Here is a 14,557-nt window from a genome sequence, read left to right as displayed (position 1 = left end):
AGAAGTATCTCTTCCGAATGTGTTCAAAACATATTATGCATTACACATTATCCATTATGTTATATTATATTAACCATAAGTATCTGTTTGCAATGTGTAATGCATGTCTTGCACGTTACCAATTATATATTATTAAGATTATTAATTATTATATTATATTATCAATCTAAGTAAATATATACACTAATATATACTATATATTAGTGTGATAATATTTTTCAATAAGTCAATAGCCACCTTATTTCAATCCTTACTTATTATGCAAGGGATAATGCACAGTCATCCGGTGATTTCTGCTAAATAAAACCAATAAGAGTGAGCATATTAAAGAGGTGTATTTTTGCAATAATAACCATGACTTCAAATTATCCTGCTTATTATTCAACTACTGAACAGTTAACAAATTTGCCTATACTTTACTGGGATTCAGTTGTTGTTGGAAGCGGGTGCAGTTAAAGCCGTTTTAACCCTATTAATCAAGATCTCTGTTTATGTTCTCACAGCATGTGGAGTGCGATGTGTCCTGTCACAACGACCCTCCAACTGCTCCACATCATCACCCCATAAAGACGAGAAAGACAGAGCTCATTCCACCTCTGCAAGAGAACAGAAATGCAGTAGAGACTGTGCTGAAACAAAGAGTGAACTGAAAGTATGGGATGCATACACTGTGATTAAAAGAACTGGGGAGAGAAAAAGAGCGAGGAGCAGTATACACAGACAGAGGGTCCCGCTGGATTCAAGCCACCGGCCTTCTACTGTCCCACTGGAGAATCAGACAGGACGACGAGCACTAAGCACACCAGGTACCACTATGTAGCACTTCAAGGTGTCTCTCTGTGTGAGGCCTATACCATTTCTTGAACCATTAAAAGCACAAACTGAACTTAATTTTTTGTTGTTGTTTAAAGGAACAATTCTTCAAAAAACAACAATTTGCAGAACATTTACTGACCCTCAGGCCATCCAAAATAAATGAGTTTGTTTTTTTCAGCACAACAGGTTGGGAGAAATGTAACATCACATCACTTGCTCACCAATGGATCCTCTGCAGTGAATGGGTGCCGTCAGAATGAGAGTCCAAACAGCTGATAAACACATCACAATAATTAAGTAATCCACATGACTCCAGTCTATCAGTTAATGCCTTGTGAAATGAAAAGCTATGTGTTTGTAAGATACAAATCCATCATTAAAAAATTGTATCTTTAAACCATCACTTCTGGCCAAAATACCAGTCCATAATTCATAGTAATGCTTCCTCCAGCTAAAAAGTCAGTCCCCTGGTGTCCTCTCACATCAAAATCCACCAACATATTTGTTTAGAACTGTTTTGGACTGCTTAAACAGTGCTTGATCTGTGCTTATTTCTCTCTTGATTCAGACATGACAACTTTTTCACTGGCGAAAGCAATACTATGGAAAGAGGACTTGAATTTTACCAGGAAGCAACCATTTTAATTAAAATAAATAAATAAATAAAATCTTGATGGATTTGTTTATTACAAACTTCCAGCTTTTTGCTTCACAAGATATTATTTGTGGATTATTGAGATGCTGCCCTCCATTGGTGAGCAAATCACATAATGCTAAATTTCTCCAAATCTGTTTGGATGAAGAAACAAACTCATATTATTCTGCATAACATCTCCTTTTTGCATTTGACATAAGAAATAAATTGATTTGTTTGATATATATATATATATATATATATATATATATATACACACACACATACCTATTTCTATATTGATTTGACCTCTTAGTTCAGGAAATGTGCTTTTTACTTTGTAAAAAATTGAAATCATCCTCCTAAAATAAACGTAATTAAATATTGAAAACACAAAAAGAAGCTAACATTCCCAAACTCCTACAGAAATTTATTTCTCCTGAGGTTCAACAGTTATTCTGTAAGCAAAGGCACACTGAGATTTGTATGGCATCTGAGATTGTTTATGTCATCTCGAAGGTCTCACGATCAAAGTTATAAACTAGCGGAAGAACGTTGTTGCTATGTTCTCCTTCTCAGAGTAAATAGTGTCAAATGCTTACAAGACACAAAACATGAGCAGCGAATTTGAAAAACATTTTCACAGTCCATTTCTCACACACTAATTCTCAATAATCTCATTCTTTATGGAGAAACTCCCATGTGTAAGATTCTCTGGAGAAGAAAAGATGACCAAAATGTCCTTCAAGATAGACCTCAACATTTTCCTGAAGATGAGAATCTCAGTCTAATCCCATTACTACATCTCTACCTGCCTTCATCATATCAGCCGCAGGAGCAGAAAGAAGATACAGCACTGGGACAGGAAAATAGGTAAAACTAATATTTAACTGGTAGACTATCATCCATAGAAGGGGCAGTCATGGCCTAATGGATAGAGAGTTGGACTTGTAACCCGAAGGTTGTGGGTTCGAATCTCAGTTCTGGCAGGGATTGTAGGTGAGGGAGTGAATAACCAACACTCTCTCCACCCTCAATACCACGACTGAGGTGAGACCCTTGAGCAAAGCACCCCCAACTGCTCAACATTTGGGCAGCCCACTGCCCATTGGCTGCCCACTGCTCTGGGTGTATGTCCAAGTAGCCAAGTATGAGTCACCACCCATACTTGGCTACCCACACTACCAATATGGCCACACACCACTTCCTCCTCCTCCTAGAAAACACAATTTTTAAAACAGAGCTAGGCCTACAACTTCAATAAGAGAGCTTGAGCAAGCACATAATGAAACGGACAAGTGGCATTGCTTACGGAACGCTCCACTTACTTGATAATATCACTTTATATCACCAAGGTAAACAACCCCGTCCAAAAATGCCGTATAAAAACAACACGGAAAGTGTTGTCTTGCATTCATCTCATCCAAATGCAAGTAAGAACTGTACCGTTTCACGATCATGAAACACGAGCTGGCTTTAAAGGGCACCTATTATGCCCCTTTTTTACAAGATGTAATATTGGTCTTGGGTGTCCTCAGAATGCCTGTGAAGTTTCAGCTCAAAATACCCCACAGGTCATTTATTATAACATCTGGAAAATGTCATATTTGGGGCATGTCTATAAAAAAAAGAGCTGTTTTGGTATGTATCACTTTAAATGCAAATAAGCATTTAGAGATCAGAAGAATGTGTAGCATATACTGCTTTGCATACCTACAGAAATAAACAGCTGGTGTTCAGCCATACATATGGGAAACCAAATGCACTGAAAGTGGGACAAAACAGTGCAATGTTACTGAGCTTGAGCAGCACTGACCTGTCATGGCAATACCAAATGGACAACGTGACGTGAATTAATCTCACAAGCGCGGCGCAGATCAATTAAAATACTTCAATAACATACACACACAATCACAGTTAAAAGGTTAGCTAAGCACTATAATGACATGACATTCACAAAGAGTGAAATAATTTGCACAGACATATACATATTTAGGTAGATTTTAAGACGCATTACCTTTAAAAATAAAAGTAATCCACTGCGTCCTCAGTGGCTCAGATGTTGGGAGAAAATGAAGATTCTTATGTCCAGTCTTACATTCAAGCACAGAACACTGGGATTGATTATGAGACACTGTTGACGTTACGGCTGTTTGAGTGTGGAGAAAAAGGAGGATAGCGTACAACTGCTGAGGGCAGAAACTATAGCCGTGGACAGGGCCTAAGCAATGTGAAGTCATATTGCTTAGAGAATCAAAACGGCATGCCAATTGAAATTGATTTGGTTTAATGGGGATTAAAAATTAGGAGTGGGTGGATTTTTATCATTGTAGGGTGGTTGTGTTCACACACTGCCAACACGTATTTATGTTAATACAACCATGTAAAAGTGGATTTTGCATAATAGGTGCATAATAGGCTCTTTGCACGCTTCTACAGGTGGCAATTTACAATGAAATCGGCGCTTGGATTCCATAATCAATTATTTGGGTCTGTTTTACTTTTAGCTGTATGTTACGTGTTTTATATTGAGTTCGATTTTGTTGGTTAGGAGTTCAAATTTGAAAACCTCAACATCTTGTCATAGTGACATTATCAAAAAATTAGCTAGCATTTTAGCCCATCAGGTTCCATCATCCTAAAGTCAATGGGGCTTTAATGAGATTTTGTTAAATGCCTGAAATAAGGTCTGTGGTTAATAGGCTACACGCTTAAGGTATTTATGTTATATTAGATACTTGCTTGCGAGTTTGCTAACAAGTAGCAGTTAAATGTTGTTGGGAACAATGAATATTACATTCTTTGTAAGAATCAGAGATGTATGTTGGTCACTGAGGTTATTTTCTGCAATGCAAAATACCATGGCATTTTTGTGGAGGGAACCAGTGTGATGCTAATTTCTGGGTTGGCCTATAAAAACACAATTTACAAAAATTAACCATGGCTGTACTACAAATAAAACCAAAAAAATACAAACCCGATTCCAAAAAAGTTGGGACACTGTACAAATTACAAATAAAAAAGGAATGCAATTATTTACAAATCTCATAAACTTATATTTTATTCACAATAGAATATAGATAACATATCAAATGTTGAAAGTCATGTATGACAATATCATTTTGAAATGGCATGCCAAATATTGGCTCATTTTGGATTTCATGAGAGCTACTCATTCCAAAAAAGTTGGGACAGGTAGCAATAAGAGGCCGGAAAAGTTAAATGTACATATAAGGAACAGTGGGAGGACCAATTTGCAACTTATTAGGTCAATTGGCGACATGATTGGGTATAAAAAGAGCCTCTCAGAGTGGCAGTGTCTCTCAGAAGTCAAGATGGCAAGAGGATCACCAATTCCCCCAATGCTGCGGCGAAAAATAGTGGAGCAATATCAGAAAGGAGTTTCTCAGAGAAAAATTGCAAAGAGTTTGAAGTTATCATCATCTACAGTGCATAATATCATCCAAATATTCAGAGAATCTGGAACAATCTCTGTGCGTAAGGGTCAAGGCCGGAAAATCATACTGGATGCCCGTGATCTTCGGGCCCTTAGACGGCACTGCATCACATACAGGAATGCTACTGTAATGGAAATCACAACATGGGCTCAGGAATACTTCCAGAAAACATTGTCGGTGAACACAATCCACCGTGCCATTCGCCGTTGCCGGCTAAAACTCTATAGGTCAAAAAAGAAGCCATATCTAAACATGATCCAGAAGCGCAGGCGTTTTCTCTGGGCCAAGGCTTATTTAAAATGAACTGTGGAAAAGTGGAAAACTGTTCTGTGGTCAGACGAATCAAAATTTGAAGTTCTTTTTGGAAAATTGGGACGCCATGTCATCCGGACTAAAGAGGACAAGGACAACCCAAGTAGTTATCAGCGCTCAGTTCAGAAGCCTGCATCTCTGATGGTATGGGGTTGTATGAGTGCGTGTGGCATGGGCAGCTTACACATCTGGAAATGCACCATCAATGCTGAAAGGTATATCCAAGTTCTAGAACAACATATGCTCCCATCCAGATGTTGTCTCTTTCAGGGAAGACCTTGCATTTTCCAACATGACAATGCCAGACCACATACTGCATCAATTACAACATCATGGCTGCGTAGAAGGAGGATCCGGGTACTGAAATGGCCAGCCTGCAGTCCAGATCTTCTTGTTATAAAAAGAAGAGGGGATGCCACACAGTGGTAAACATGGCCTTGTCCCAACTTTTTTGAGATGTGTTGATGCCATGAAATTTAAAATAAACTTATTTTTCCCTTAAAATGATACATTTTCTCAGTTTAATTATTTGATATGTCATCTATGTTGTATTCTGAATAAAATATTGAAATGTGAAACTTCCACATCATTGCATTCTGTTTTTATTCACAATTTGTTCAGTGTCCCAACTTTTTTGGAATCGGGTTTGTACATGGTTATTATAGTTAAACTATGGTAACCACAAATTAACCATGGTTTTGCTACACTAATCATAGTTGGTATTTACTGGTAATCAATATGCCAAAAAACCATGGTTACTACACTTTTACTATAATAAAACCATCCCTGAAGGCTGCAGCACTCTATCGACAACAAATGTTTCTCTTTGGCAGCATGTCTCTTAAACACGCTGCAGTATTAGATGCCTTGGGAGAGAGAACATGTTGAGGCTAAAGACCTTGTACTGTAAAAACTACACGACACAAAATAGATGGTTAGCATATTCAAATGCCAAAAATAATGGAATCGTTCATCCATCCCTTTGAGCGGTTAATGAGGATACTTGAGTGATATGATGAGTCCTCTGTGCCACTGAGGCCATATTAAGTGTCATTGTGAGCTGTGTGGTTAGTGTCTGGCATTCAGCTGGTGACAGTGTGATGTTCTCACTTCCATGGAAACTCACAATAGTGGAGGCCACACTAGAGTAACTCATGCTAGGAATGGCATTAACCTGATGCTCACAGATGAAGTAAATTTAACTCAACGACTGCTCCCAACAGACATTACTAAGCTGCAAGGCCATCGTCAAGGTAGGAATATCGTCTGAGTCCCTTTATGATAAAGGTTATTCCTTTGGCCAGCATAGAGGGTCCCACTCAAAGCATTTTCAGAGAACTAATAGTGTGTAAATTCTCCAATCTACTCAAATTACAATGGACAACTGTATATATTTTCATGTACATGTTTTCAGTTTCCCATGACTACCCTGTGCACTGCATGTTTTAATTTTTTCTGTATCTCAATATCATAGCAGCTGTAATACAGCTGTAGGTCAGGCTGCAAATATCATTTCACATTTGGTATTTGCAGGTTTCGCTCATGTTCCAGGCTAGCAAAACTCGTTTCTCTGAACATAGGTCTCCAGGGTGCAGCAATGGAGAAGGGATTTCTGGTTTACTTAGCCTTAGGATGTAATCACTCTCTTTATGATGTTTGGACATTTGAAACCTCATAGTTTTAAAAGTAATATGCTGTAAAATTATTCTTTTAATCTGTGAACAATATATTGCACATGCATTGCGTGTTACTTGGCTGGAATTTTCTTTTAGGTTAAATAAGATGTGGTGTGAACATTCAGCTGAAAGCTGTTTTCCACCTTTTTCCTTCAAGTGTTGACAATTTGTTTTCTTTACAAGCAGTTCAGAGGTATATGAGAGGCAAGACGTCACGCAGGAACGCAGAGAGCATGACATCACCATGGAGAGCCAAAAACAAGACATCACCGTCAATAAAACAGCAGATGAAGGACAAAATGATTTCACAGATGGCATACGATGTGATATTACAGATACCTGGGAAAATAACACTCCTGAGGAAACTTTTGAGAATGATATTACTGAAGAAAGACGTCCACAAGACGTCACAGATGACAATAGACAACATGAAATCATAGAAAATCAATGTGGCATTGACAGATCGTTTAATATTGCAGAGGACACGCAAGAATATGACATTACAGAGAAGACTGAAGGTACATATAGGGGAACCAAATCGAATAGAAGTTCATGCAAAGCTTCTGATCCCAAACTCATAGTCAAGACACGTTACCCAGCCACAGCTACGGCGCTAACGTTTCCGTCTGCCTTGACGAACAGAAATCCCTCTCCCACTCTCAGTGTCCTGCCATCGTTTTATGGAACTTCATTTGGCTATCGCATCAGAACCACATCTGAGCCCTGCCGATCCAAAACAAGGACCAGAAAAGCCTGTGATGACAGCAGATCTACAGAGCCCATAAATGACATGCGACATACCTTAGAAATAAAAGGAAATCCCTGCTTATTGAAAACAAGGGCTGGAGTGCCAGCCAGCCCCCACCCCAAAATAATGAGCACTGAGAGGGGGTCTCAGCTTTGTAAAATCAAAACCACCAAGACGTTTTTGTGGGGATCAGAGGGGCCCTTAGAGACTAAGACAGTGTGTGATCTACACAGTCCTGTAAACAGGTGGAGAAGCCTGGATTAAATCTGAGAGCGATTTGACGGCACAATTGTGTGTGGCCTTTCATTCCTTTCCAATACAGAAAATCTGCTTTGCAAAATGATGTTTTATTGAATCAAAGCAGTGCAGACTGGCGTGCTAGACCAATTTGGGTCTAACAACTTAAATGTTTTATGGCTTTCAGAAGAATGGCTTTAGAAAAGGCTGTAATGTTGAAATAAGTCCAGAAAGGAAGTGTGATAGACTTTTTAGGTTTTCTGACACCCATATGGTCTTTCTCAATGAAAGGAGCTTAAGTTGTATTGACTCAGATTATTATGATTAATCAAAATTAAATCCCTGCAGGTTTTTTTTTTCTTCTCTCTTTCTCTCTCTGACTTGATATAAAACTAGTACATCACCTAAAATATGTAACTCCATCCAAAAATTACGTCTGGTGACTATCTTTCAGCACTGGGGAATTACGTTACATACGATTTTTGAAGGATGAAAAGAAAAATGCCTCTACATCTGTTGATTTTGAAACTAAATGGCACATTTAAGTGATGTATGGTGCACTCTAAAAGGTCAGTTACTGTTTGTGTTTGTGAACATGTCCTTATAATATATCAGTATACACTGTTCAAGTTTCAGTATCTTATGCTCAGCAAAAACTGTAATGTTGTGAAATATTATTATAATGTAAAACAATACTTTTTTTTACTGAAATATATTTTGAAATGTAATTTATTCCTGTAATGCAAAGCTGTATTTTCAGCATCCTTACTCCAGTCTTCAGTGTCACATGATCATTCAAAAATCATTCTTATATGCAGATTTGCTGCTTAAGAAACACTTTATCATAAAACATCTTATTAATATCAATGTTAAAAACAGTTGTGTTGCTTAATATCTTTTGGTGGAAACAGACTTTTTTTCAGGACTTTTGGATGAATAGAATGTTCAGAAGAACAGCATTTCTTCTCTAAATCACAGTCATTCTTTTTTAGTCTGTTTCATTGTATTCATACGCAATACTGTTATATGTTGAATGAATTATTCAGATTCATGTTCAAAGAGTGTAACTTGAGACTCTTATCAATGCATTAGATGATCTGGTTAAATGAACACTATAAAGCAGCAGGGTTGTGTGGAAATACCCAGAGGTCTCTGTCTCCCAGCATTCGCTTCCAGTTCAGACTCTGAGTAAATATTTGCATTGCCCTCAGAAAATGAGAGAGAGGATGTTAGCTGGGTATTGATAAAGCCTGTGCATACACATTACTTAGCTGCAAGGCACAAGAAACAATAAAAAATAGAAGCTAAACATACATGTAGAAGTAAAAAAACAAAACAAAAAAAACACAAAGTAATTACACTGATGTGATGTGAATGAATGGATGGTATGGGAACAGACCAGGCCAGACGCTCCCAGTGATCTGCATGCTATTTCATGAAAGTAAAATGTGAGTTGAGCATCTTTTTTAGATTCTGTTTGCTTGACAATTTAGTTTATTTGCTTGTTTTAAGTTTGTGTTTTAATGACTCCAATTATTTATTATGAGGCAATGAATGGCGTCATCAAGCTGCATGTCTTACAATGTCAAACTGCATAAAAAGAAGAAAAGGTTTTGACTATTTTTCAAACAAATAAAACAAATTTGTTCAAGATGGTGTAGTGGTTTGATTTATGATCCATCTGTAATGTACACATTAGATGTACTAATACATGTAAAACATTCATATGAAAACATCTGCTGTCCTCTAGTGGTCATTTGCTGCTGTTGGCCAGGTGGGTAAGAAATTCAAAGCAATGCTTAATCTAGCTTTCTTACCGTTTCTCCAACTGTCTGGTAAGATTTAAGATATACCATGTTAAATCTTAAATGTATTTTATTATTTAAATGGTATTTGTCACAAATTCTCCTGACTTAGCAGTTTATAACAGTTTAAATTTCCAAACTGCTTGGAAAACAACAGATAAACCCGTCAAATAGAATATGTTAATAACAAAAAATAAAATAAAAATGAACATACTTTGCAATTAGAAGACACCATATTTCAATGGCAATTAAATAAAAAAAGTACATTGCACAGTTATTAATATTATTAGAATTATGTATATGTAAAAAGAAAACAAAAAGATATTAGAGCATGTCCTATGAAGATTAGTGTTATTGATGTATTATAGCATGTATTATTATGATTATGATGATGATAATATTATTGTAAATAAATTAACAAATACATAAATTAATGCATGAAAACAGTGTCTATTGTATATTACGAATAAACATTTCTCTCGGTATTCTTGATAATAGGCCATAATATGCATACCTTTCTTTTTCTTTTCTTTTCTTTCTAAATAAATATGAAAATACAGTAAAATAAGAAGGTAGTAAATCAAATTAATTCAGATTGTCAGAAACACTTTTTTGTTGTTAATTCTTTTTATGCATACCTTCATATATAAGCTGCAGAATTCCATCGTTGCATCACAGGATACGGAAACACCGTGTGACAGCGTAACCATGGGTGTAATTCCTTTTCCGCTCCAGTCGGGATTTTTGTGCGCTCTGCAGGAATGAGTGGAGGAGATGCTGTCGCTGGGGGAGAGGTAACAGCCGCACCTTCCTGCTGACAGATGAACGCAGTAACGGCGCCTGACACACTCGCATCCGCGCGGCTGCGCATCGGTCCCGTTACCGCACACTCCCGGACTTGCATGATTGACTGAAGCTGCTCCTCCTCATGGCGAAAAACACCCTGTCCTCACGATTCCGGGGAGTCGACATCGACGAGTACGACGAGAATAAATTCGTGGACGAGCAGGTCGAGGCGGCCGAGCAGCAGGGACCGGACGCGTGCGAGGTGGAAGATCTCATCAGGCAATATCCTTCAGATCATTATTATACATCATCTCTCTTAAACATGCCAGGAGTAAGTTCATCTCTCTTAAGGTCACACAAAAAAACACCTTGTCCTAGTTGAGATGTACCTCATACATTATTTACGCACAGGTTGTGATTCTGCTGTCTACCCGTGATGTCCAGAAACACTGTCCGGTGCTACACAGACAGTTCACAGAGTCAATGTTCCTCAGATAGCTGCACAGTGAGTGTGATGTGGGCCAGCTTTAGTTATTGCTGTTTTGTTTTTGTGTTTAAAGTAACAATATATTTAATGGAGTTATTGGTGCTGATTACTTTATGTTCTAGTAATTTAATCATATCTATATTCATATTTTATTCTATAAATATTTTGAAGTTTAAGTTTTATTCATTTTATTTTTTCTGTACAGTAGTTTTAGTAAGTTGATTATTTTAGTGTTTCCTGCGTTGTTTTGTTTTTGGCTTCAGTTTAGTTTTAGCTGTTATATATAAACTATAAGTTATTTTATGTTGTAAATTTTGATTTAATATCCTTAAAGGGCTGTTATGTTAACACATTGACTGAGAAGAAGTAATTAATTTAATGCCCTTTTTGAAAACAATTTCTTTACTTTTGATGCCACGGAGATTTTTGTATCATTTTAGTTTTTTTATAATTAGGTCCTTTAAATAACCTCGGAATAACCTTGAATATGATGGGGTCCTGCAGTTTTGACCTGTGATATATATATATATATATATATATATATATATATATATATATATATATATATAGTCTTTGGTTGTGTAACAATTATTTTGTTTTGAAGAGAAAACTCCCTCTCTTTCCTCCCAACTTTTTCTGATTTCATTTATTTAATCAGGTCATCAGCGGTTGTGACTGGAATGATCCATTTTTGTTGCTCAGAGGCACATTTTTAGACTGTAGGAGCTTTAAAGAGGTCTGACTCTGACATCTCCACTAATATGATAAAGACATGAATTGCATGTTTGTATCATCAGCTAGTATTTAGATGTTTGTTTTGACAGCAGGTTTTGCATTTTGTCTTGGTCATTATTGATTTCTTTAAAGGAGGATGATTTTGCGATGACTGTGCATAAAGGTAGTGAATAGTAAGACTCAGAAGTTGAGTAGTTGTGTGTGTAATAATGATTTTCAAACTGGTTTCTTGAGCACTTCCTCCTCGTCTTCCATTGGTTGGACGAAACACATAGTCCTGCCTCAAATTAAATGTTACTGTGAGGATGATTAAACTGGGCAATGTTTTTATATGCCACAAAGAAACAGTTTATACTTTTCAAAGAAATCAACCTATAAATGTGTGATTTTTATATGCAGAGACAACTAAAAATAAACCATTTATAGGTTGATTTCTTTGAAAAGTGTAAACTGTGTCTTTGTGGCATATAAAAACATTGCCCAGTTTAATCATCCTGTTCCAAAATTTTACCCACACTAAAAATAAGATGTTCTCCACATCTAAAGAATGCTCTTCAGGGTTTTTAGGAGCGATTGACTGGTTGATCAGCTTTCCTTAACTAACTGTGATGCACAGGGGACATGATGACAGCATTTCACATCGCCTTGAGGAATCCACCAATCAACTCCAAGAACCCAGCAGTGAAAGTAAGAGCCAGTTCAGTGTATTGCTTTCAGATGTTATAAGGGGCCCTATTTGTGCATAACAGGTTGTCACAGAAATCTCATCATGTGTCTGGAATGTGTTGTTGATTTGGTGTGAAATACAGCACTCTGAATGCTTTAGGGACTATTACGGGTTCATTGCAAAATATTGATTATGACAAAAATAGTTTTCACTTGTCCCTCCTGTTATCTAAAAAAGAAAAAAGGGCTGTTGTTGAGGCTCTGACGATGAAAGTGAATGGGGCCAATTTGTAAACATGATTTCATTCGAAGTATTATTATATAAATATATGAGTGCCAGTGCTGTCAAATGATTAATCGCGTTTAATCACATCCAAAATAATAGTTTTTATGTAGTATGTGTACTGTGTATATTTATGTATATATAAATACACACACATACAGTATATATTTTGAAAATGTGTATACATTTATATATTTATATTCTTATATATTTGATATATAAAAAACATATTTTTCTTAAATATAAGCATGCATGTGTTTGTATTTACATAAACTTAATAAATATAGACAGTATATACACATTATGGAAACAAACACTTATTTCGGATGCGATTAATCGCTATTAATCGTTTGACAGCACTAATGAGAACATTAACATAATTTAATTTAGGTGTTGTTTTTATAAAGTATATTTTGTTGCATCACTAGTTATTATGCATTTAAACAGTCCATTGAGTATATATAGACATTGATTTTATCTTTTCCACCACCTACACTTGTTTGTTGCGCGTCCTCCTCCTCCTCTCTCAGGAGCGGGCACAGGCGGTGGTGTTACGAGTGCTGACTGCATTCAAGAACAGCGATATGGAGCCGGCTGTGAAGTCTCTGGACAGGAACGGAGTGGACCTGCTGATGAAGTACATCTACAGAGGCTTCGAGAAGCCCTCAGACAACAGCAGCGCCATCCTGCTGCAGTGGCATGAAAAGGTCAGTTTTGGAATAAAAAGACATGATCTCTTTGGAGTCTGTTTTCATCTCACAAGTCTGTTATTTTCTTCTCACTCAGGCTTTCGCTGTGGGGGGTCTGGGGTCTATCGTACGGGTGCTGACTGCGAGAAAATCTGTCTGAGCAGCCGAAAGAAACCGAGAGATAACCAACCACAGGATTTGTTTCTCTTTCTTCGACAAGGACAACTTCCTCTCTCACAGCTCAACCTTATCCGAGGGAAAACCACTCATGCTCAACCGATTAAAAACAGAGATAATGTATGATATTTAATGTAAATTATTGATTCTTCAATATGTTGCGGAAGACACAATTCTCGACTAATGAAGGTGAACGGTTGTGGGACGGAAGGAGGAGGAGTCTCGTGACCAGACTTTGCTGTCTAAGCCCTGAGCTGCAGTTTCAGGGAATGAAATACTGTGACAAATATGAAAGTTGTATTTGCTTGTTTTACTTAGCTGGCACTCGGATGTGTAGTTCTCATTTCTTTAGTTCCGGTTCTCATTTTTTCTTATTGTACAGAAAGAGGATGATGTTTAATATATTGTATTTAGGTGGTGGATTTATGGTTGAAATCGTAGTGTGGGGTTGGGTCGGGTCGGGTCGGGAGGGTTATTGTGAAGTGCCTGGTGCAATAAAGAACATTAAGAGTGTATTTCTTTACTTTGACTGACTGTAGTTAAAAAAAATCTAAACTTTTTATTTCAGCTAATTGATTAACATTTCTCATTTTCGTTTAACTCGATGTACTAAAATAAAATATAAAGCAAATTAATATACAAAAAACAAAAACTCTACAATTTTACTAGAACTGAAATTCAAACCATCAATAAAAACTCTAATAGTATATCAATGACTACTAACGGACATACTTTTTAGACACTGAGATGTAAAAAAACTAATCAGAAATCATGTCCTAATATGCATAAAAGTCAAGTCTGGTTCTTTATTTTGGAGTTTAAAACAAGTAACATTGCAGTTTTATAAGGTCTTCCTGGTTTACCTGGAAAAGTCTCTTTTAAATTGTGGTCAAACATCAATGGGATCATTTTAACCTATTTTACTGTCTAGTTATTTGGAATAGTAATATACCTCTTCTCAGAAAGCATGTTTTGAGGCATTATTCGTATACCCTACAGACTGTGTGGATGGAGTTATGTCAAAGTTTAAAATTCAGGGTTGGAGGTT

At 36.8% G+C, this 14,557-nt stretch overlaps 1 protein-coding gene across 1 annotated transcript; it reads left to right on the top strand.

The window, feature by feature from the left end:
* Positions 1-10,464: 10,464 nt before the first annotated feature.
* On the top strand, positions 10,465-13,922 carry LOC306849514 (actin-related protein 2/3 complex subunit 5-like protein). Its single transcript, XM_079384604.1, has 4 exons — positions 10,465-10,756; positions 12,311-12,381; positions 13,174-13,350; positions 13,430-13,922. The coding sequence occupies exons 1-4, from the start codon at positions 10,615-10,617 to the stop codon at positions 13,490-13,492; spliced, it is 453 nt and encodes a 150-aa protein (XP_079240730.1). The 5' UTR covers positions 10,465-10,614; the 3' UTR covers positions 13,493-13,922.
* Positions 13,923-14,557: the final 635 nt, after the last annotated feature.

Source organism: Barbus barbus, assembly GCF_936440315.1.
Source record: "Barbus barbus genome assembly, chromosome: 29".
NCBI lineage: Eukaryota > Metazoa > Chordata > Actinopteri > Cypriniformes > Cyprinidae > Barbus > Barbus barbus.
This window is presented reverse-complemented; position numbering and strand designations above follow the sequence as displayed.